The 25,667-nt window shown below is 36.3% G+C and overlaps 1 protein-coding gene across 4 annotated transcripts in view; it reads right to left on the reverse strand.

Moving 5' to 3' along the window:
• Positions 1-25,667, reverse strand: part of PPFIA1 (PTPRF interacting protein alpha 1) — a 61,366-nt gene that overhangs the window by 13,295 nt on the left and 22,404 nt on the right. For all 4 annotated transcript variants that reach the window (XM_072864330.1, XM_072864329.1, XM_072864333.1 and 1 more), the window contains exons 3-21: positions 25,459-25,560; positions 24,618-24,782; positions 23,659-23,733; positions 23,143-23,244; positions 22,673-22,894; positions 21,736-21,882; positions 20,635-20,769; positions 19,490-19,573; positions 18,770-18,901; positions 16,321-16,383; positions 14,957-15,036; positions 14,564-14,696; positions 13,678-13,901; positions 13,043-13,277; positions 9,051-9,202; positions 8,093-8,265; positions 7,209-7,302; positions 771-852; positions 440-640 (exon numbers count right to left, since the gene is read on the reverse strand). In XM_072864330.1, the coding sequence (XP_072720431.1) occupies positions 440-640; positions 771-852; positions 7,209-7,302; positions 8,093-8,265; positions 9,051-9,202; positions 13,043-13,277; positions 13,678-13,901; positions 14,564-14,696; positions 14,957-15,036; positions 16,321-16,383; positions 18,770-18,901; positions 19,490-19,573; positions 20,635-20,769; positions 21,736-21,882; positions 22,673-22,894; positions 23,143-23,244; positions 23,659-23,733; positions 24,618-24,782; positions 25,459-25,560 (2,601 nt within the window). The remainder of the gene's footprint in view (positions 1-439; positions 641-770; positions 853-7,208; positions 7,303-8,092; positions 8,266-9,050; positions 9,203-13,042; positions 13,278-13,677; positions 13,902-14,563; positions 14,697-14,956; positions 15,037-16,320; positions 16,384-18,769; positions 18,902-19,489; positions 19,574-20,634; positions 20,770-21,735; positions 21,883-22,672; positions 22,895-23,142; positions 23,245-23,658; positions 23,734-24,617; positions 24,783-25,458; positions 25,561-25,667) is intronic.

Genomic DNA, 25,667 nt, shown 5'->3' on the forward strand with positions numbered 1-25,667 from the left:
ATTTACTACAGTATAGAGAGACAGGTGGACTCCTAGTTTATGTAGGCTGAATCATTATTTGGAGTTAATGGCCTTATACATGGATTAAGAGAGCCTCCAACTATTTTGCAAATTTCTGTATGCACAGGTATACTTCATCTGTATTATAAATTCTTCTGAGGCCAAAAGATGAGGCAAATAACCCTAAATATTTTTGGATTATATACTTACACTGATATAAACTTCTCTTTCCCTTAAGAAAGAAGATGTAGTTATTCCTTCATTTAATTTCCATGAAAGGAAGAAACATCCTCTATTTAAATAATGTGTTTCTCTACAATTTAATGTTTCCAGAAATTCTTATTTGAAGCTCAAATCCTTTCAGTTACATGTTTACAGTACAATTTTTGGAAATTCTAATGGTTCTAAATGATGTTTAATGCTGGATCACTTTCCTTACCGTCCTTGAGGTGGGAGGGGCAGATGGACTTGTTAGTGACATGATTTCTTGAATGGCCAGCCTCAGCTTCAGTCTGTGCAGAGGATTACTAATTCCAATTTCACGCTGTATTTCTGTATCAGACAAGGCTGACATGATAGCACCGCTTTTCACATTTGCTCGGCAAGCAGCCACATACCAGGCTGGCATCCCAACCCACAGCTGAAACACAAAAAAAGGAAGTAAGCAGGATCTGGAAAACATTCCTGGCTCCAAAACCTTAAATTCTTTAGAAGCCTGTACACTGAGGACTTTTTTAAACTTAGTTATTTATTTTGGAGGGACCACTTACCTCCAGCCACACAACCACAGTAGGCCCATCCCACTGTGCAAAAGGTAACCCTTGTCTTCTGGCTTCCTCAAGCAACTCATGCCTACAGTTACAGAAATAGTTATTAATAACAAAGAGAAACTAGTTATAACTAGATGTTACTATTTAAACATTGCATTCAATTTACTATCTTCTTTCCAACAGTTAGCTTTCTTCCTTTCTCAGCCCGGTATGATATACCCACTAAAGGCAGCCACAGCACAGGTACAAGGGCTACACAGTGACATAAGCTGAACTGGATAGGAAATTTCAGAGTGGCAGAGATGCCGGATCTTGCCTTTCGGAAATTTGAGTCTGAAACTGGTACTGACACTCTAACCAACACTGCCAACACAAAGTGGAGATGTCAGACTTATTTGTCAGACAGATTCTCAATTGCTGCAGTTTTCTGTTCAGCAAATTAGACTGAACCAAAATAGGCATTCTTCCTCAACATGCAGATTTGAAACCTGTGGAAGTGTATGAGTACAGACACCCATGCCATCAAAACAGTACTGTCCGTCAGGCTGTCGAGGCTGGGAACTGGGACAGTAACCATTTAATTGGTGAATTTCAGTCGGCAACAGCAAGCCTGTCAAAGTTTCAGGCACAGCTTCAGACAGCCATTATATTCTGAGCGCCATGCTTTGGCAATTATATTCTGAAAGGCTGTGTACTGAAACTCAGCTTTCATCTCCTATGATGACACCATTGCCTTTGTTATTCTGAAACAGAAGAGACTGAAGTTTAATATTGACAATTCAGCTTACAGGAACAATGGAAGCTCACAAGATCCCTATAAATAGCTGCCAAAAATGTTTGATAAACCAAGAGACAAAAACTAGTGTTGCGGGTATTAGCATGCAACGTTGCTTGGATACGTCTGTCTAAAAAATGGGTTAAGTCTGAAAAAAGCATATTTAAGCTGCCTTTGAAAACTACTTCTATATGGTTAAGTCCGCACTCACTCTCCTCAGAAGTTTAGAAAAAACAGCTTCACCTAATTGGACAGTTTTTCTTGTTCTATGCTTTTTATTCATGCCTGCAAGTGTAGAATTAAGAAGATAAGCAGCAATACTACAGATTCAGGATCCTACGTTATGTATTTATAATTTTCTCACAATTTAAAACAAACAAAATCTCCTCACCTTCTGAACTGTATCGATAAATACATCTATGATGATAAAATATTTAAAAGCTATAGATATTAAAAAGCTACCACACAAGACATCTTGAAAAGGGGTTACTGACAGACTAGTAGCTTTCTTTGCTAGTAGTGCAAAACGGATATGCAGTATTCCGCTTTTAGACATGCCAGCATACCTGGGATCCTCATGTTATATTGGTAGATAACTAAATATAAACAATAATCAATGAAGTAATAAATACACTAGCTACTGTTTTATCAATAGATAGTACTTCACCTGCCTGTCAATAAATTCCTATTACTCTAGAAGGACCTCCCAATACTTTATCCTAATTAAATGTGCTGCCTAGGAATGAAAAAAGGGGAGGAAGGAAGGAACTGCCAGGTAACTGGTAAACAAATAACCATTCCAATGTACCCATTTTGAGACCCAACAATTAGGGCGGAAATAGCGTTCAGCAGTTAACAGCTCAACAGCTAGATTTCACTAACAAAAAAAGAGAAGACCGTAAAAGTTAATACGTATTTGTACACTTCAAAAAGATACATATATTTCTAAATTAGGAATAAAGGATCAGCTATTTTCCTGCTATGGTGGAACACATTACACTAATCCCACAAATCCCTAGCCCTGAAAACATTCAGTTTTGCTTCACTTTGTTGTTTAAAGATTAAAAAAAATGAAAAAAAAAATTAATAAGATATTATAAAATACTGCTTGGTAAGAACAGAATAAAATGCTTAATACTGTATTTGCCATGGAGGAATACAATGGTTTTTCCAAGTAGTTTAACTTCAAAATTGGTGTCTTTGTCTTCCTTTTTGGTGGTTGTGGTAACATGACGGTGCAGTGAGGGAGGCCCACTAGGGATAAAAGAGCACAGATATGCCCAAAGGAGTCTCCGGTTTGACTAGGATGACCCCACGAGAGCATGTAATCACTGCCTCCCCCCCAGCTTGTAAAGCTGCTTGGGGTATTGTATGTAATTCAGAGAATTGCAGTGTAATTTCTGCTAGTTTTATAAGTCTCCCTGCGCATTTCAAGTTAACCATGAAACAGCAAATTATTTGGAGATGAGCAGTACAGGGAACGTATCAAAAGCGTAAGGAGAGGTTAAGATGCAAACTTTAAACTCATGGTGGTGTTGTATGCAGAGAACGATTGTGTGGCTGGAAGGAAGTGTTATGTGATAGAGGCAAACATGTAGAAATAGAAACAAACCAAATATGTTTATAAGGTAACTTTATGCAGAAATTATTCAATGGATCCAAAGAGGAATGCATCCATGAAGTAGAAAATTAATTGTGGCATTTGTTCACGTGCAAGAAGAGAGAGAAACTTGCTTGCACGGGAAGTCATTAAACCAAAAGCTCAAGACGTAGCGCAGGCACAAAACATCTCATGGGAAGAATTCAAAGGCAGCTGCTGTTTTATCTGCAAATGATGCACCAGTGGTTTTTTCCTATAGCAGAGAACTTCATTTTTCCAACAATTCCCTTCCAGCTTCAAGAAACTGGCTGCATTCCAGCAATACATGACCAGATTATGTAAAGATCACAACTGCCATGCCAGTTTAGTTTCACAGGCCATCCAATTATACCATTAATGAAGTGGGTGCAAAATCCAGCTTTGTAGCTTCGTGAGGGGGAAAAAAAAATTGCAGTAGCATTGGCAGTGTTAACAGATGGTATAAAGCTGGCACCGTGAAGGACAAAAGAACGTCAGAGGAGTAGCTGGCTACTGGAATAACTTTTAGGTGACAAAACCAAGGGATAGATGTATACAGACTTAATAAAAAGTTGGCTGAACATCACTGGGAACGGGAGACCAAATGTGCTGCTGCAAGAGGGGAACACTTGCTGTTAGACACATTCAAAAGGCATCTAATGCCAGCTGTGGAGAACAAAGAAACTGTGCTCATATGGGATGAGAAATGATGTCAAAACTGCAGGTGCTTGATGTAATAGTGAACACACCAGGCCCTTTAAAGACCATTTGAAGTATCTGTATTTGGAATGGCTCTTGGCAGGCAAGCATACTCTAACCCCACAAGGAAAATAAAGCAGCCCAGTGCAACACCACTTTGTCATTGGATTAAGACAGCATGGGAATGGATAAATCCAGAACTTGTAACCAAAGGGGAACGCTGTGCTCCAGATTTCTTAGACAGAACTGAAGATAACTGATTTGGAAGAAGTCGAGAGTAGAGAAAACACTGTAGGGAAGGTGGTGAAGAGAGCGATACTGATGGAAACGACAGAGTTGCAAGATGTAAAAGTTGAAAGGCAATGGTAGCAAAACATGAGATGAAAATAGACTAACTTCAGACAGAGCATCAGTGGGAAGTTAATATCCTTATTACATATTGATTTCAGGTATGTAATAAGCTTCTGTGTATAACTTCTTAAGGAGAGTTATCTTAAATTTAGGGTTGCCTTCCTTTTTGATTAATACAGTATTAAGTTTGTTGTATTGTACACAGAAAAGCACAAAAACAGTTGTGGCAAACACTGTCAATAGTACAACTCACAAAGAAGATGAACAGCATGAACAAAACACTAAAAACCAACTTACATTTAGTAAACAAAGAGCAACGGTTTACAGAAATACATCTACCTTGGAAACGAATTGCCACAAATATCTACTATTGCTAAACAACTTTCAAAACCCAAATTACAAAACTAATTCCATCTAAGAGGGGTTTAATATTTCCATTATAAAAATTCACGCCATGCAAATTAAGACAAGACATTGAACTAGCATTCACACTGAACTAGACAACACTGGATTTATTTCAGCAACACATTTTCACAATAAATTCTTTTCAATCTAATATCTCCTCTCATAATTAGACTTTTTTGAAAAAAGTTAGAGCTTTTAATATATTGCTAAAAAATCCAAATGAGATACACCATAATTTCACAACAATCCTAATAAAATAAACATAAACTTACCCTGATTTTGCACTACCACATCAAATGGTAAACAAAAGGAAAATAAAACAATGAAGGAAAAAATATAAAACTAGGATTAAACTGAACTCAAAGGTATACCAAAACAGACAAATAATGTATACTGTAATTTAATTCTGTAACTATAAATAGGTTTTTGTTAGTAAAGATTGAATACTGCCCTCAGCCTGTTTGTGTGCATGCATGCAGAAATCAGAAAGATAAGCAAGCAAATAGGGATTAGAGACAACTATAAATAGAACTAGCTGTCATTGTTCCAAGTGTTCAGGTAACTGGAATTCTTTTCGCTGAATACAGGATTTTGTAAGTGAACAGTCAGCCTCAAGAATTTGTTTTAACCCCACCCTCCTCCAATATCAAAGTGAAAAGCAATTCAGAGCAGCTTTACGACTTTTTGATAACGAACATCTCAAGAAGGCAGCAAGTGATCTTTGACACTTTGTGATAATATTGCTTCCTATGTTCAGAAGATCTGTCAGCATTTCCTAAACAGCTGGATTAAAGTATATTGCTGGATTCTTAAAATGGTAGATTTGCTTCTCATGGAAGTTCAAAGGGCCCTGCTGCTGCTGCTCTTGGCAGTAAGACTAAACATTATGATACCTATCTTCATCACCACAGTCTTGTTTCATACCCACTTTCACTGAAGTATCTGAATCATAGATACCTTCCTGTGAATAAGCACGTACCCATATTTAATAGCTAGGCAAGGCAATTTCAAACTAAAAGTTTTCATTTGTCCAATACAGACACTTGCCTTTTAAGCAACCAAAACCATGCAGCCATGAGGTATACCTTAAGTAATACCAGTAAATTTCTGAAAGGCAGAATGTTTACAAAGAAAAGTCATGATTTATCTGCAACTGCATTTTTTGCATTTATTAAAGCAAGACAGTATAGATTGTTTTACTCTAGGATGAAATTCGTTGCTGGTATTGAGACAGATCCATATTGTTCAAAGAACAGGCCTACCACTATTTAGATATGACCAGACTAAAACTATTTATTCAACCAAGATGTAGTATGACTTTAAAGCTCTGTAGAAAAGGGAAAATACCAGATCGTAATAGCGTACGATTGCCTTCAGTGTAACAGTCTGAAGAAAAACAGCTGAGCATTCTGTTATACAAACAAAACCACATTCCATGCTGACTTTTCAAACCAACACACTGCTGGTTTTCATTAGCAGCCACCAGGCATTATTCTTATTTGTTAATAGAACTTAGGTACTGCAAGAAATCTCTCTCGCAAAGAGAAAATTAGCACACTTTCTTTTCAACATTCACTATTCTGTCTTCAGAAGTAAAAAAGCAAGACAGGTCTGATCTTGGTCAGCTTTTCTGACACACAGACAGCTGAACAGAACAGAAGCAACAAAAGTCCAAGGTATATGGCTCAGCTTTGGGTGGAAAAATGCAAAGAATGCCTGATCCTACTTACATAAATTTGAGTGTTTCCTGTATTACCATATAAGCATCAGGTCAAGATTTCTACTTGTAGCAATATCTATTTTCTGCCTATGATCATAGTCTTTGCTTCATCTCTTCTAAGCCTGGGAACAACAGAGTATTCAATAGATACTCAAAAGGTGAACATTAAAGATTTTTAGACTGAAAAAATTCTCATGACTAGGAAAAGGTAACTGCGTATCTAAAAGGTGCCATAAAAAAAGGAAATAGTCACGAGTTATTAAAAAATGGGAAATCAGGGGTATATGGTGCAAGGAAAAAAGATTTTGGCTGTTAAAATATATGAGAGAAAATGTCAAGACAACCTCAAATAGAAGTAAAAAAAATTAGTGAATGCAGCAGCAGTTAGCAACAGAAAAGGAAAGACCTTTCAGAGTCACCTGCTAAAAAGGAACCAGCAAATGCATACAGAAGGATGTTGGTACAGAACATCTCATGCTTTCACTCTGTCAACTCTTTCACACTCTGGAGCAAGTAACAGCCAAAGACAACTTTGGGAAATCTTCCAAATAAATTAAACCCAAAGCAGGTATTAAATGTAACGAATCTGGGGGAAGGTTTGATAAACAAACTTGGAGATAAAAGTGGACTCTTATTACAGCATTTCAACAATAAGCTTTCAGCACCAAAATTAGTTTCAAACTTACCACAACCTATGCTACTATTAATGTTCTGGAAAAAAATAGTAAAAAAAAAATTCTACAGAGGCTTATTAGCCATAGCACTATACTAGGCAAAAATACTTGAAAACAAACAAAACAAAAAAGAAAACAAAACATTTTTAAACAAAGCAATATCTTAACATAGGATTAAAAATATTCGATAACTTACTTTTTCTGCATTTTCCTGTTTTTTTCTGCCTGACCTCCAAGCTTGCTGAGACCTAATGCATCCTGAGAAGAACTATCTGCTTCTGCCATGCCAACTACAAAAAAAAAAAACCACCAAAAACCAAAAATCAGTCTTGTTATCTTCTCAATTTTGGCCAGTTATAACTCAAAAATCACTAGTGCTTTCCTGAACAAAAGTATTTAATCCTTTGTGATATTACTGATCAGAAATGTACAAAGCCAAACCTCCAAGCCCATCTACCACATTAGTTTCTAGTTGAATTAATAGCCATCAAAACAGTGTATAAAAATAGGAAAATAACATTGGTATGGACTCAGATAGGTGCTGTCTAAAACCAGCTGGAGTCACACCAAGAACCTCATGTTTCAACCACCGTAAGATGAATTCTCAGTGTTCCCATATCACTTATGGTTGGTGTCAACATCAAGGGTCCTGCTTTCTGCAAAGAATTACACTACGATAAAGGTAACTGTAGTAACTACTAAGCCAGCTGGGTTGGTTTCAAGGGATTTCCTTTGGGTCCAAAGTGAAGACATGACTTGGTGTCAATACTAACAAAAGCCTCCTTCACTTCCGAGATGCAGTGGAAATTCTTGCTTCACAAAACAAGCCATAACAGTTCAATAAGTTTCAATAACCTGGCTACATGAGACTAAATGACAGCAATACCTGACTAGGTGAACTTGCATCCTACACTCATAAAAGGACCTACCAGAAGATTCAGTGTCACTAGTTCCAAGAAATGCTGTACATCAGCATCAAAACAGTCAGTCATAAATATACACATACTGATACATACATCATAAAATTCAGTCTTTCACCCTCTCTACTGGGGGGAGAGGGAGCAAAAAAGGCACACCAACCTTGTCCTAATGTTTCCTTGCTTGTTTGTCCAGGTCGTCCCTTTTCTTTCTTGCCAAACAAGCGGCCAATAGAGGATTTGATCCCCTTCTTCTTGGGGGCTTTATGAAGGGAATCTTGGCTACTGTTGCTGCTACTAGGATTACTTGTTTGCCCATCTTGTGAGCCTGTTGAACTTTACAAAAAAAGGAGTCATAAAGGAGCACACATATAACAAATTCACTGGCATAACATAGTGAGAGACAAGTTCAGGTTTCTGTGCAAGTTAACGAAAGCTCAGTAAGTCACTGATGACATCTAATTTCATCTTTTCATGAGTCATAAAAAGAAACTTATCTACTAAAATACATGTCATTAAACAGAAAAAACAGTGCAAATGACTAAATCGTGCAAGAAAGGAAGGGATATAATATTTATATACTATAGCATGGAACTACAAGTCAATTCTTACTTTTTAAGAAATAACAGTGTTTAAGTGCAATTCAGAGAGGCCAAAGTTGACAACACAAGTTCCTGACAAATTGAGGCAGACAACAGAAGTCTGAAATACTACAGTGGAATCCATGTCAGATATTTAGGCGCTTTGAAAACAACATCTGTCCATCAAAATTATGCTAATTTTGCAACTTATTTCTAAATTTATAGCTAAATTCCAACCTATGAAAGAAGGCTGGAATCGTACATCTTTCATTTCCTAAACATGAAGCAAACTTAATGCAGCCCTTGACTACCAGAAGAATTCTTCACATACCGCATTTCTGATCATTAACAAAATCTGTATTCTTACTGTTTATGTAACATGGTCACCCATTTATGCGTTCATACTCTTTACTTTTGAGAAACCCTTAAATATCTAAACTAAAATCCTACAGGCTGAACACCTTTGCAGTTTTAGTATTTCAGATCATCAGAATAAAATACTAAGTTACTGGTAGGTCTGACTTATTCACAGCTACTTACTTTCTTATGTCCCTGATATCTTCATGGCTCACTGTATGCAAAGCTCCTTTTTGGACTCTGTCCAAACGCAAAGATCGAGGTGAAGAAGGTGGTGATGTCTCACATTTTATTGTGGTTTTATCATCTCGTACCTCTTCTCTAGAAGCTGGAGACTAATGGAAAATGAATTAAAACTTGAGGGGTTAGTTGGAAATGCCAAACATGAATGCAATATCAACGCTACACAAAATAGTTGATTTTTCCTTTCAATATCTCAGTGTTAAAGGATTACTCTTGCCCTTACCATTCTGCAGTTGCCTATTTTTTGTTTGACTTTTCTGGATTTTCTGTTACGATCAGTGACAAACTGTCTTAGCTAGTGAAATGAGCCAGTAGCACTCATCTTTTATTCATTCATAGAGCTGAGAACTAAAGTAATATCTTCAGCACCATAAAACTAATATACTCGACATCAGTTTAAGCTAGTGCAAAGACAGAAAACCGAAGAGTCCTGTGAAAAGAAGGCATCTTGATTCTCACCATTATGTATTTAGACAATCATTCGCAAGATTACCAATTCTATGAAGTCGGTTTCTACATACCTGTTGCTATGGCTTATCTCAAAGTTTGAATAACAGGAATTAAGACTTGTTTGTGTGTGCACTAACAGATTTTTAAACTAAATATTGTTTCATGAAGACTGCAAAATAGTGGTTACAAAGGGAAAGCAATCCAACAGTCCCCCACACCAGCAAAAAAAGCCAAACAAAAAAAACCCCCACAAAACAAAACAAACCCACACTTACGTTAAGATGATAAACCATTTTACCTTTAATATCAAAGAGCATATAATCTTGCTTTATTATAGGGTACCCTGCAAATTCTTTCTTTTATGTTCCTGTTATCCATTAATGAGTTTGGGGACAGGGAAGGAAACGAAGGGGCACACCAGTAAACAAACTAAAGAGTTTTACCTTTCTACGATGTTTCCTTAAATCGCTAGGCTGATAGATGCATGCAAAGAAAAGAAATTTAGAAAAGCTGTATTTACTGTAAACTGTAGCACAGACTGAAACAACTAGTACAGGCAAAACATATCAGGGAGAAGATAAACAACAATTACAGCAATAGCACAGAGAAAGACACAGAGTATAAAGTACTCTTCAAATCACAGATTACTTAAATGTATCCCTGAAGAGGGAAAAAGGAAAAAAAAAAAATGATCACGACTTATAGTTGGTTATCTACAACAGTACCGTAGCTATTTCAATGTATTGGTACCACAGGCAAATTAGCACATAAAACATGCATTATCTTCAGCAAGAAAAACAGTAAAGTACATGGGGGCGTAAGGTGTTGCTTTTAAAAAGTGAGATGATTTCCAGTCATATGTCAAGGACTTGTCTTGAACTATATAACCTACATGGTAGCGATAGCAGGCTTAATACATTGTCTGCACTAGTCCCTTCTCACACCTTAGCGATTTCTGCACTTGTTTCCTCCATAGCATAAAAGGAAGCCATACTTTAATACTGTGAAAGACAGAGTGCCAACAATAGCCAATTTCTATACAGTAACAGTATTCCATTCTTTTTATTAAGTTTAAAGTGCTGGAATGTTTGAGCAAGAGTCTACCACCGGTTTTATTTTATCCTCCATCCACTCCAGAAGCCACTGTATCTCACTTCCTAGGGACTTCCCACCTCTGCCAGGGCACAGAGCAAGGCAGCAACCCTGAGTTACATAAACAAGTTATCAAGTTATTCAGACTGATGCCGACAAAAGTTTAATTGAGATTATTTGTTTAATAATTATCATTGTATTTGGCGACAAATTATTTCAAAATCCTGTAACCAAAAATAAAGTCAGTCCCCTTTCAAGTTTGGTAGGGGAGTTGTGTGTTGTTTCCCTCCCACAAATGACAACTTTTAATAGTTTTTTATTTAGAATATATGCAAACTATGCAGCATTAGTATGTAAAGTTTTGTTCCATCTGACTGTACAATACTATGTTAATAAATCATAAGTGCATAGAATCATAGAAGGGTTTGGGTTGGAAGGGAGCTTTAAAGATCATATAGTCCCTCCTCAAGTTCTTAGCCAAAGCGCAGCAGACTCATTTTACCCCTGCTGGATCTGTCATCTATTAAATCTGATAACCCATAAAAATGAAAATGTTTACCGCATGGAATGAAAACTGTCCACAAGAACTGTTCAAGAGAGCTGTAGGTTTCACAATTTATCATGTTGTTGCTTTTTAATTAATTTTAATCATGAGGGGTTTTCAGCTAACTGAACTAACAGCACTAGTGCCGTTAGCATTAAGCTAACATTGCCATCATGCTCCTAAACTAATGCAACTTTCTACTACAACATCATAAGAAACCCCACAAGAACTCATTCAGTCCGATAATTCATAATAGCCATTCCAAAAGTTTCTAGAAAGCTCTTGTTCTGTAATTCTAGAAGCATAGCTTCTTGTTTTCATGCTTTCACAAAAGCTTTCACAAATCAGTTGCCAGGTACTAAAACGTCAGACAAATGCACCTGCAAAATATGGATCAAGTGCCTCTGAGTTACAATTCTTATGATCTAAAGTGAACTTAATTATTTTACTTTTGTTCAGTTACATTAAATTTTAACATGATGCACATTCTTCTGATCTAGTTTTCGTGAAAATAGCTACTTAAATTTGTATATAGTTTTCTGTAAGAGAAGTACTTAGCTTAATTACTTATTACTGTGAAAAGTTAGAATATAAAGCACTCCACATTTTGAAATTTTTTAGTTTCTGTAAAAGAAGTGTGCTTGACCCTGGATATACAGCTAGAGCTAGTATAATGATTTTTTTTTTTTTAATGCAAGAAAGGTGAAATGATTCCTTTTAATGAAAAAGAAAAACAAACAAACAAAAAGACTTTTTGGTACACGTACACATTCATTTTAAAAAGCCAGCAAAAGTAGTTAGCCAAAATACTTGTTTTTAAACACTCATATAAGAGACCTAAATGAGCCAAGTCAGTCATTTACAGTCCAGCTGCTCTTACAGTGATGGATAGCATTCCTTGCCTACTGACTGGGATGGTACAGGCATGATACAAGTGCAGTAATCCAAGACAATAAGATATACTAAGTATGGCGTTGCATGTACAACTAGTAAGTACAGTTTCCAAATGCACATGCAAATCTGGAGACAAAGTAATGTATACAGAGCTAAGTTAGAGAAGGAGCTTTTCCTGGAGAGTGCTTGCAAATAAATACCTGTATCCAAGATGCTCCTTAGTGAAAGGTATTCCAAATATGACAAACTGTTAGGTTTGTTTAACATTTATGTAAAAACAAAATAGCGGAAAATGTGTATCTTGTTTTTACAGATAGGTTTACATGCATAAAGCAGCTCCTAGAACAATTAATTTTTCTACGTAGTCAGATGAACGTCAAAAGAATGGATCCATCTCTCTCTGCTCACTGAACTGCTAAGCCAAAGCTACTAGGTCTAACAGATACTTCTTTTACCTACCAGTCTTAACAGGCTAAAGTCTTAATAGGCTAAACCAAGACACTAGCACTCAGTAATATTAAAACAGCTGTGATACCTTCACAATCTTCAAGATTAATGCAATATATGCAAATCACTTTTTCACTGAGTATTTAGTGGAATAGTGGACTGCTAAAAATAAAGTTTAAAGCAGAGGGAGAAACTGGTTGCTGTACCAGGGGTTGAAAAGAAAACACTATTTCTTCTAGGAAGGAGTCAGAAGAAAGACCATAACAACAGAAGGAATACTTAGGCATGAGATGTTGACCAAATAATAGACTTGAGTTCTGAACGTTTTTCCTAATCATTATGACTGTATCTTACACTTTTTATAGAAGTTGAAAGGAAGCAGTAGAAAAACCTAGAGAAAGGAAAAATACAGCTGAGTAAGAAGGAGAGGAAGGCGAACTCAAACAACCCATTTCCTAGAGAAAAGGAACACTCTTCCAAAAAATTAAAGTTAATGAATACTTACCAGTGTCATGATACCTAGTCTGTCCACTTCCCGAGCTGGACTATGTGGAATCCGCCTTGGGGTGGAGCGGCCACTGCCAGGCGGGGAAGAACCAGCAAGTGAACCACTTGCATAGGGAGGAGGAATGGAGCTCATGGACCGGAATCGGCCATGGGCATCCAAACTTCCACTACCCACTCTGCTTTCAATCTCCTCTGCACGCTGCTCTGTGTTTTCCTTTTCTTCTTGTATAAGTCTAAAAGAAAATAAAGTTTCAAAGGAACGTGACATTCAAACAAGTACCATATAAACAGAAAGGCTGACTCAGGCATTAGAAAGAAGCAGCACTTGGCAGACAGAACAGCTACACTGAAAAATCTAACCTAATCTGAAAAAGGTGGTAAACACTACTGCTATCACCATCATGCAGGGATTTCTGTCAAACTAGTAATACACAATCCCTTCCATAAATGGGACTGAAGACAAAGAACTTGAAAAGAGTACTTGGGCATAAGCAAACCAGTTACTTCTGTCAGCTCCCCCTCCCCCAGGAAACCGAATGGGCAACCACCATTTTCCGAGTAACCACACAAAAAGGATTTCTAGTGTCACAGAAATTCATTTTTATCAAAACCGTAACAGCAGAGAGACCATACCTAATCTCTTTGTTGATTGCATCCAACTGTTCTTGAAGCATCATGGCCAAAGTCTGAGCATCAGCCTGACCACTTGGTGATAGTAGATCAACTGAACTGAATATAGTCTCCCTATCATCCTCAACATCAGACACATCAACATCACTTTCAAATGCTTGTGCCACATTTGCCAATACACTTGCTTGCTGGGCTCGCTCCCAGTCCTGCTCGTTCAGAGTTTGAACCTAAGAGAATTAATTAAAAAAAAAAAATCAAAACTCACATGGGAAAAACATGACATTTCTACTGTCTTTCAAGATGTTTAAAATAATTTTTAAAAAGCCCACTTACATGCTGAATGCATCCATCAAGACAGCAATGTTTAGAGAAATGTAAAAAAAAAGCTATAATGTAGAAAACTTTGCATCTTACAGTTAAGTGAAATTTAAAAATGGACAGCCCCATTGAATAAATTAAACCATCACATATCTTGGCTATATACACTCTAAATTACGGCAGAATTTTGCTATCAAATCCAATAAGAATTTTGGAATCAGCGTTATGTAGTGAGAACTTGTGTCCTGCAAGGGACTTGAAATTGCTTGCAGAACAGTAACAAGATAGATTAGTGTATAGGCACAAAAGTAGCACCGCTTCAAATTATATTTTACAGGCTTATCATACTTCAAATAAATTGGACTTCAAAATCCCAATTTTGCAATTATTTGTTAACAATTAAAAAGACTAGTAGCTGTGCATTAGTTATAGTAAAACAGGATATACAAAACCTAGCAGTTTTATTGCTATGTACTCCTGTTCTAAAAACTCCTTTCAATAGATTGGCCGCATCTATTTTATACTTTGTTGCCAAAGTTTTATTCTTATTTTAATTTCAGAGTTCTATTACCTTTGAAGGTTCATCTCTGAGAGCTGCCAAACGGCCTTTCTGGGGACGCCTTAACACTGATGAGGTGCCATAAGAGTCTGTATGACTGTCAGCCACAGACGAAGATGTCATAGGGTATCTGAAGTCTGGTCGGCTAGAACACGAAACAACATTTTACCCTTACGAAGGCAGGGGGAAGGGGGAGACAAACCAAAAAACCCACCCAAATGATTCCTATTGTCCCACCAGTGCCATTTTTTTTAAGCAGTACAAAAACTTCTTTATATGCTCTATAAAGAATACGTTTTATAGCTATGACTAGAGTATTTTCAGTTATAATAGACAAAATGACATTTAGCAAAGTGACTTTAAAGAAATTAGAAAAAAACCTGAACTACAATTAAGTGCTGATACCTATGATGAAGTGATGTGGCTCTGAGTCTCACTTGGTCATTTTCAGCCCTTAATGCTTCAACATTTAATACAAGTTGATCCTGTAAAAATAAATAGATAAAATACATAACAATACACTTAAAAAAATCAGTGTCAAATACTGATTTATAAACTAACATTTAGTTATTTGATCTCATTTCTACGAAACTCAGAAATAACAGATTTTAAGACATACCCTTCAATGATGTAAAGCATAGAAATTGTTTTTGCAACACACAATACAGCACCACCACAAAAGGGCATTTGAAAATAATTGTTGCCTCTCTACACTGTGACTCTACGTAATGACAATGTATATTTTTAAAACAGCTACTAAATAAAAGTCACATATTACTAACTTTACTACAATTAAGTGATAATATTTAATAAGAAACAAGAAGATTTTTCAAGCTCTGTGCACAAAAGGTACTAAAGGCATTAACTTTTAACTTGGACATTTTTACATGCTCTAGAAACTCAGAATTTAACAACAGAGCAACCCAATGCATGAGAAAACAACGAAAAACTAATAAAAGTGGCTGATGATGAACATCTGTGCCTTGTGTGAAAACTGCTGGCCTACACATACAAAAATTCAAAGCACATTCTGCAAAATATTCTGAATGTGTTCTTCATTTTATTACAGAAGCACAGCCTCTACAGTTTGGCCTAGCTACTTACTAGAAAGATTTGGGGAGATGCAGTACACCTGTGATTTAATAAGCAATAACAAGTATTATTTCAGAACAGATAGCGTGACCACAAAATCAACAGCCACTGCTTAAGGATGCAAAGAAATGAAAGGCCCCACCACTATTATTCAAGAAGGGAACTTGTCAGTTCCAGGACAAGCAAAACACCAGACAGCTGCTATTGCAAAGGAACAGCCAAGTCTAATAAATATTTCTCTCCCTGCCCCCCAATTCTTAAAACTTTAAAAAATTATCAGTCAAACAGGCATTTCAGGATACCCAATGCTTTAAGAAAAAAAAACTTAGGGGAAAATACCCAACATTAAAAGTATTTCTCTCCTTTTTACTGTTCAAGGTCATATGCACAACAGTATAAAAATTCTACACAACCTTCAAACTTTGGCAAACTGCTAATCTATCCAGCCACTTTACATATTCAGAAGTATGTTAAGTCTTTGAGTAAAAAGCTATGTATTACCTATAAAATCATCATAAAACTGAGGCACACAATACCATAAAATGAGCAACAAAGGCTCCCTACTTTTAAACAGACCAGGTAATGTTAAGCTTTATGGGGGAATTCAAATCTGGTCCTGCTATGCAGCAAGGCAGCAATTATTTTCCAATATAATATTTCAGAAATGTGTATTATACCTTTTCATGCTGAAGTTCCTCTATTTGTTTTTTTGCATTTTCAATTTCTCGAAGAAGTGAATTCTAAAATGAAATGTATCACAAATTATGTTACTTACAAAAGCTTTCAACTCCTTAAACCATAACCAAGATGAATATAAAAATATTTCAGTCAACACTTCACAGATGCTTCTTAAGTTACAGATACTTCATTGCTTACATCAGTTCACTTTGATTATAGTTGATTATAGTTATCCTTTCAGGTGTACAGCCCTCTAAATAATGGATTTAGTAATAGTACAAGTTCCATAAAAATTTAAAACCAATACCAGCCTTTTAAAGCTCCCTTTGACAAAACTGGTAAAAAAAAAAAAGGAATAATAAGATAGCTAAAATAATTCAGAGTAATTCACTGAGTGGTTACTAAGGCATTACTGGCTGTTATCATTAGGTTTTGACTTTATTTTCACTTGCCTGACCTACGAAATTACTATACAGTAACTTCTTGGATGTACTGTACCTCCAGAACTGCAACACTCACTGACTTACAGGCCTTCATTAGCATCAGAGCTTTTGTCTTTACAGTTATACCATGACTTCTAAACAACTCCAGTAAACATAAATACTTATGACTACCACAACCTCTTTACTCAAAGCAGTCTCCAGATTCAGACTAAGAATGATCTGAGAATTAAGAAACATTTGAGAGCTACAACAATCAAAGAATTTCAACTACTGTATTTGACTGTAGTATGTGATACCGAGGGGAAAAAAAAGAAAAAAAAAGCCTCAGAGATTCCCCCTTCTAATAGGAAACTTATAACTGGGTCACTTTCTTTTCCTTTTCCACCACTGCCAAGAAGTTCTGCTAAACACATTTCCTTGAGGTAAGTAATATTGTTACTTGCATCTTAAACGTGTAATGAAGTTTCATACACGAACAAACAAATCATTCCAGGAAAAAAAGCCCAAGTGATCAGAAGAAAGTCTTCAAATTTTGCCTGCGTGTTTCTTCCCAACTTACCATAAAAGAATGAGCTGGAAGCCACTGCAAGACCACTTTTCTAGAAGCTGTTACTTACAGTGAAGGACAACTAGATTTTCCTCATTATTCATGAACGTAATTAGGGTTTGGAGAGTAAAGGGGAGTTAGGGTTAACCCTAAGACACCCCCCCAATATTCAAGCATTTTTTAAAAAATATATACAGTCATCTGTTTTTCAGAAATTAAATTTATAAAGACTGTTAGAGCAACCTTCTTGATGTCATAACAAGGCCCATAACAGGAATTTCTGAAGCATTAGGAGCAGTTGCTGATCTTGAAAATACTGATGTTAACTAAAAACCACAAGACCATCTGCAGCCTTAGATGCCAGATAAGTACCTTTATCATTAACTCAAAGGACAAGAATCAGTAGGACCTACATCTGTTCTGCACTACCCAATTCCTCTCAGCTCCGAGAGCGCAAAAGCAGGGAAAAGAATGAACTAAATCTTTGTAATGATCTGAGGGGAGCACAGTCCTGGAATTCTGGAGAGACATGTCAGATACCTGACTGATGGTTTAGGGAGGAGAATTGAGTTGACATGAATGCAAGAGAAAGTAAATATTTATTAAAGTCTGAATACATCATTATATATTGCAACTGAAGCATTTTATTGCCATGACTTTAAAACAAAAGCCATTCAGCTTTTATTGAAGCATTTCCCCAGATGGTCATTTCACCCTCCAGTAAAAGAAACTAAGTATTTTTTTAACCCAAGACAAAGCAATTCAAAGTCAGCATCAAGCAAAGCTCTACTTTAGTGGACACTGCTTTGTTCGATGCAGAATAAGGGAATCCTTAAAGACATGCATGGAAGAAAAATCCATAAGGACCTAGATCCAAAAGCAGGAGAGAAAGAAACAGAGTGAAGTATGTCACAAGTTAGAAAATGAATTGAATACAGGGGAAAGCTCTGTGATGTGCACTGACAACCCAGGGAACAGCCCGTTTACATTCATACAACCTGTCTCTCAAAATGATCTACCTGGGAAGAAAATGCAAGATTGTTTCAACTGGCAAGAGTCCCACAATGACTCAGGGAAACCGGTACAGAAAAAAGCAGTGGGAAATAAAAGGAACTGAACTAAAAAGGTCAAAGTTCTAGTCCTAATTCTTTAGACTTCCTGTTTTACACTGGATGAGCCTATTTATGCAGGCCACACCAGTCAACTAAGAAAGGATAAAGCTTCTTAAAAGATGTCTTCTCAACACTGTAGTACAATGCCCAGGGACAGTCTCAAAAAAAAAAGAATTTTAAGAACTTATTTTCAAAATTCACACTAGAAAACAGCCTTAATAGAAACTACTTATTAATAAGGATTTAGTATTTATTTACTGAAGTTACAGACACATTGCAAAATACACAAATCACTACAGAATGTTGAACACCAAATTAATGTATATGCTGGAATGTGACTTGTTACCTTATCTTCCAAGGCAGCCATCCTTTCCTTGAGATGAAGCTGAAGCCTTTCATTAGATTCAGACAGAAGCTTATCAACAGTTTCTGACAAACGTTTATTATGCTCTTCATTCATCTTCTCTCTCTGTCTAGCCTAAGATACATAAAAGCTACTGAAATAACTTAGAATTTACCGTGTCTATAACAATTTCCAGGTTGTAAAAACAGTAAGCTTTCTTTAATCCAAATGTATTTTCTTTAATAGAAATATCTTTCCAAAGGAATAAGGAATACTGCATGTACCCCCCGACTCTGTAAGGGAGTGTAAGGGACACTTAAGACTTCAATAACTGTTCCAAGATCAGAAGCTTGAAAATCTGAGCTTACACTTCAAGAAAAAGCAGATTTCAGAACCAATTCCATTACTTAGAACCTAGGAACCAATTTTTCCATAGTCATTTAATTCAGCAAGTTTTTGATCTGTCTCCTCATCAGAAAGTACAACTAGCAATTAGGTATTTCCAAACATATTTGAAACTGATTGGAGACTTCCAGCTTTTTCTTGAGATTTAAGGTTAGCCATAGTACAGTGGCTCACATCTCCCAGCTATCAGCCAGCCTAAACTCTGGCTTTATTTTAGAGATCAGAAATAAAAACAGCTTTGCTGAATGGCAGGCAACCACGAAGGGGATTAGATTCTTTCTTTCAGCTTTGTATCTTTGCCAAAAATATCTATGGTACCCTTTGCAGTTCTTGATTCTTTTCTTCTAGCTGTGCTTCCATCTGTCTCAGTCGTTCCTCTATGTTGCCATGTCTCTCCTCAGCCTGTCAATTTGAAAACAAAATTAGAATTTGTTTTTTTTTTAAAAAGGTTTCAGAAGCATAGAAACATTGAAGCACAATAATATATCTAACATGCTTTGCGCAACTGCCATTTATGGTAATACACAATGCAGAACAGATGCCTTTCTGTCCCTAGAAGGACGTACTAAGAGAGTTCATATGGTAGGTAACAAAATGATGAAGCCTCTCACCCCTAAGTACCATGAATCAACTACTATTTGCGAATGAACTTGCAACAGCAGAAGTTCATTCAAATCCCCAAGAATTTAAAAAAGAAAATTAAATGCATTTTCAGCTTTTCCTCACTAGCCTAGACAACATGACCCTTTGTTAGTAATCATGACAAAGCAGAAAGCAGCAAGCAGAAACAAGGACTAATATACAAATTCTACCTTCCTAAGCTTGGTGGTAAGTTCCAATACTTTAGCCTCTTTAGCAGCAGAGTTCCCAGGAGACAAAAGGTCAGACTACAGAGCCAGTTAGGGACAGGAAAGATAACAGGGAAAGAAATGAAACTGAGACTTGAAAAGAAAACACACACACACACACTTGAAAAGGCTCATTTGTAGTTACTACATATAATTCTTCAGACTTCATTATTCCATTTGCAGCCTTCTACAAATCCTAATGAGTACCATTACTTTTCTCTCTCCCCACATTCCTCACTTGGTTAACAGTGGAAGAAATTTGGGTTTCCCCTTCAGAAATAGTTCTTGGTTTAGAAGACTTTATGCCTATTATTGAATACATTTTAATAAAAAGCAACAAAATAATAATTCAGAGAGACATTTTCATAATGTAACAGACTTAACAGAAAACCTGCTCAAGTTCCAAAGAGCAGAAGTTAAAAAAAAAAAAAGGTAAATGAGAGTGTGTTCATAGAGATGAACAGAAAACGCAGAAAACAAGGGTAAACATTTTCTCAACTAGTTGGAGGAAAAACAGAAACACAACGTAACAATCCCAACACTTCAAGAACAGATTTCCTGTAGCAGGACAGTAACAGAGAAGACAGTCTTGAGGACACTGTCCAACTGACTCACCTTTGAAAGTGCTGCAACTCTCTGTGCCAGCTCAGCTTCCACCTCCGGCAAAGTTTCAGCTTTTCTCAAAGTTTGCTGCAGCTTTTGCTCAGCTAGTTCCAGTCGTTCTTGCAATTGCCTATTCTTATCTTCACTCTGCACAGGATTATGATCAGCAAATGTTTAGTGTTAAAATAGTAATTAATTTTCCTCAAAGAGGAACGTAAGGATACAGCTTACTGCCTTTACCTATGGAGAACAAACTGTCCAAAACTGGTTTTATAACCAAAGATGTGACATCCTCCCCTTCATTACACGAGAGAACTTTTTTCTCTACAGATTTTTTTCTGCAGACAATTTTGTGTATTCTGAAAGCAACTATATCACCAAATCGACATAGTTACAGTATGGGAAGCGGCAGAGAACAAGTTGTGAATTTTCAATGTCAAGGCTGTGCTAAGACTTTGAGTTACATCAAGGAAAAAATTCCTCCATATTTTAAATAACACTATGCATATTACTGCAAAATTTATTTTTATTTAAAGTGTGTACAACTTCTTTTAAAAGCTATACTAAGAGGGACTTCTCTTGTTGACTAAGAGTTGCCTGGCTTCCTCGAGTTAGAAAGTGATTGGCTAAACAACCATTTCTGGTTTTAAGTTGGGACTACTTCATGTCAAGCATATGTCAAATTTCCTCCCACAGTAAGGCAACGTTTACTTCTATTATAGGCTATAAAAATCACTAAGCAAATTTTAAAACTGTTTTAGCTTAAAATGAGTAATTCTCACACTTGAAACTAAAGATGCTTGGATATACATATAACAACTTAAAAATCCACAATTAATAGGGACAACAGCCCTGCTGCACCACGATCAAGTGCACTAAAATGCTGAGAACCATTTCCTCTCTCCAGTAAACTGTCTCATCTTCATTTCCAGGGTAAAACTCTGTACAATGCACTCCTCCAGTTACTGAAAAACAATCGCTATCAATAGCACATTACAGACGATATTTATCTTCCTAAAAGCAAAGTGCTTTAGTACAGTATGAACATTTAGAACAGTATGAACATAGTTTTATGCTGAGCAAAATGTACTTTATCTTATTTCAAATTACAACCTGTCGATGCATGGAGTCTTTAGTGGCAATTTCATTTTCAAGTTTATCATTGAGGTCATGCACAGATGTAGCTTCACGTTGTGCAGCGAGGTAGCGTTTCTCAAGAGTTGTAATTCTCTCTTCCATGTCTTCCTTTTGGGCCATAGTCTATGCAAGACACAAGATAGAATTTAGAATAGAAGGAATAATTATTTCGTTATCAAACTGGGGGGAAAAAACCACAAACCAAAAATAATAATAAAAAAATAAAAATCAGATATACTCTGTTATTTCTCTCAGTAAAAAAACAAAGTAGAAAGAACAGTCTCACTTAGGCTTACAAGTTCAACGATTTATTTTTTTTTTTTAAACAGTGAACGCTTATAAAGACTGGTCTTTATTATATGACACCACAGATCTGCTACTTACCTTTTCAATGGCACAAACACAGCAAATCTTTACTTCCTGGGGATGGTCAGAGAGTGTTCTTGGATTTAACTAAGCTCCCTTTCTATTTAATAAGGACACAGTACACTGCAGTACATAGGACCTTGGAGATCAGTGACTGATCAGTAACAGGAACTGTCAATCACACCACTGACATTAAAGTGATTCCTCAACCACATACATCTTTAAAAACAAAAAATTTAAACTTCATGAATAAGCTTAGCATTTATGACAAGACTGAGCATCTTTTCAAGAACATGTTAAAGTTCGCAATACTAAATCTCTAATTTAATATATTCGTAAAATATCTAGTTAGTAATAGATTTATTCTGAAGACAAGTTTTCTTAAGCAACTGAAAAAGTAGCACCATATGCTCTAAACAATTTTCTTCTCACCTGTCAAACCAAAGACATTCAAAAGCATAAAGGTGCAACTGAGCACCAATAACACTGAAATTTTATAAAGCAGTTGCATTTGTGACTAGCCGCATTTTGACAGTTGACTCCTCACCTCTCGTACATCTCTCTGTAATTTTGTATTCATTTCTTCAGATTTTATTAAGTCTTTTCTAGCTGTGTCAAGATCTTCTTCCAGCTCTGTTACTCTGCTAGACAAAGCAGTGAGACGTTCTTTCATTTGTGTCTGCTCTTTGTTCTGCTTATCTATGATGTCTTGCAGTTCAATCACTTTAGCAAGGTTCTCATCGTGGCATAAAGAACCATCAGAGGATCGCTATTAAACAGGGAAAAAAAGGTATTTGCATGTTACACAGAAATTGGAAAAACAAACCATTACTCACCTGTAAACACCCCTCCCCCATGGTAATTTTATTATTGGATAGACTGCAAAAATTGAAATAGTGTTAACAGACTTTTTAATTAAACCATCACTCAAAAATCTTTTATTATCATTTAAAACTAAAATATTACAGTTAACAATTAAAAAATCAGACATCAGCTAAAAAAAGTAAATAGCTGTACCTTCCCATTTGTAGTTGGTGTATTTTCCTGTTCATGATTTATATCCAGCATCCCATCTGGAAGTGTTTTCTTCTGATTATTTTGCTCTTTCAGAATCATTAACTAAAAGAAAAGAAAAGTTTATATACATATGTTTCAAGTCAATTCCTTTCTCACTAATAATATAAGGAACAGCTGTAAAAGCAAAGGAGCAAAATAACAATTACTGATTCTGCTGCAAGGTATGTATTAATAAAATATGGCACAGGCACTCAAAAACTTATGTCATTGCAACCCAAAAATTCTTATTTTAAAGCCACAGGAACTCTTTTTGTTGGGATTGGGGGGGGAGGGTAGGTTTCTTTGTTTTTCCTTTCCTGCTCTTTAAAAGTGACTAAGTTAAAAATTATAGTTATCCTATGTGGTTAAAGAAAAAGTGAAAGTGAACCTTAATAACTGAATAAATTACTGTGTACAAATATTGACTAAACACCCACAATTCACGCATTAAGACTTCTTTTAAAAAGAGAAACCTACCTCTTTATGCGTAGTACCTAGTTCTTCTTCCAATAAGCTACATCTTTCAAGTGCTACTCGTAACCTCTCCCTTACCTGAAAAAGTAATTTCAAATAACTTGAAATCAAATTAAAATAATTTTACTTATTGCCATGCTGCCATGCCCTTTCAGATACAAAATGACACTATTTCCATTACACTTAGAGACCTGCTTAATCTTGAGTCAGTACTAATTACAACAATGCTACAAAAAACCTTCTAGAGAAAAAATGCATAACTGAAAATCTAGCTTTTCCTTGTTTGTCATAAGCAGATCTTAAGCATAAGCATATCTCAACATGACCTGTACATTTAGGCAAGAATTAAACATATCCAGAATTTGCCTATCCTTTTTTAAGGCACAGAGTGTGTATGCTGTTGCTTATTTACAACACAGAAGAAGAGATAGAATCCTACTTAAAATAATTACTTCATATACAAGGGTCACAAGAGTTAGGCAAACTACAGCAGCAAAATTCACAGTAAACTTTACCACTTGCATATCCTGCTGCCAACATCAGGCACAACTAAAGGGCGGAGTTCCTTTAATTGAGCTTTATTTGATATTACGGCGTAAGCAGATTCCTCTCCTCCTGTTCTCTCTAGTCCGTGTCTCATATTACATAATCAGAAAGCTAAATCCTGATATTATATGCGGAAGCAAATGTATGCATTACTACAACAAATATATTGCCCCTAAACCACGCTTAGTTTACATTAGCACAGTTAATGACATACTAGAATAAACTACAGCACCTTGCTTTAGTGCAGCATACTAATTTAGGAAGGCAGTTACTGATGCAGTTATAGCAAAGCCACTATCTTAGTACAGAGAAAGTTTCAGAGAACCTGACTTCTACAACTTTAGTACAAACAACTGCCTGGTCCACACAAAAGGAAGAAGGGACAAGATGAGATGGTAGCTACCATATTGCATTACCTTTTCATCAAGGGCTTTATGGTGTTCAAATAAAGATTTTAGTGCTTTGAGAACTTCTACTTCACTAGAAACTCCTGCTGGAGACTGAGCTTGTCTCTTTACTACAGTCATTCTGAGAGATCGCTCATGCCTGGAGACAAGACACTCCAAATGTTCCAGTAATAGCTAAAACAAAACAAACAAACAAAAACCCCAATGTTTATTCCTGTTCTGCATAGCTACAGAAAACTTTGCCTCCTAAAACATCAAGTTTTGAGTTCTAAACCTCAAACCTGAGAGCCAAAGACTATTGCACCAAGCATAAGGACCTGTTTTTAACACTTCACCCATGTTAGAAGTTATATCAGAGCTAATGCATTTCCTACTTCTCTCTTTCAGTCTAGTTTTTACATGAGGTTTCTACTTAACCAGGTCTTTTCAGTTCTGCCACCAATCTGAGGACTTGCATGCTTGTCAAAAGGGTACACATAGGAAATGCTCTAAATCGGAGAGCAACTGTTCTGCTGGCAGCAGTGTAAGCTGCTGGAACACACCACTACAGCTTGCGCGCTCTATTCCTCTGATCTCGGGTGTTGTATTATTACAAAACTTTAACAAGAAAGCTGAATGACAGATAGCAGTGCAGTCTTACAAGCTTTTCCGGATTCTGCACAGCAGTATTTGGAGCTGTGCATAAGCTTCCAAACTTTCTTAATCAACACACGTTCACACTTCCAGGGGGATTCATGTGCCAGTATCAGGGAAAAAATACTTCTAGCTTTTCAAGTTCAATATTCAATGTTTTTCTCCACATAGCTGGATGCTTTAATAACAGTAATCTTGGAGAAGACAAGGAACTAACCCTCGTATTATTTCTTTCTGCTTTCAGTTCAGCGATTTCTTCTTCCCTTTCAAGCAGCTGCTCCCTGCATACATTTAGCTCTTTCGTAAGCGCTGCAAATTCCTGAAATAAACCAGACAGAAATATAAGCACATCAAATATCAGGATATAGTGAGAGTAGATTCATATGAACACTTGACATGATTCCTTGAAGTATTCATTTCAGATGT

The sequence above is a fragment of the Ciconia boyciana genome, chromosome 6 (assembly GCF_034638445.1).
Source record: "Ciconia boyciana chromosome 6, ASM3463844v1, whole genome shotgun sequence".
In the NCBI taxonomy this organism is placed as follows: Eukaryota; Metazoa; Chordata; class Aves; order Ciconiiformes; family Ciconiidae; genus Ciconia; species Ciconia boyciana.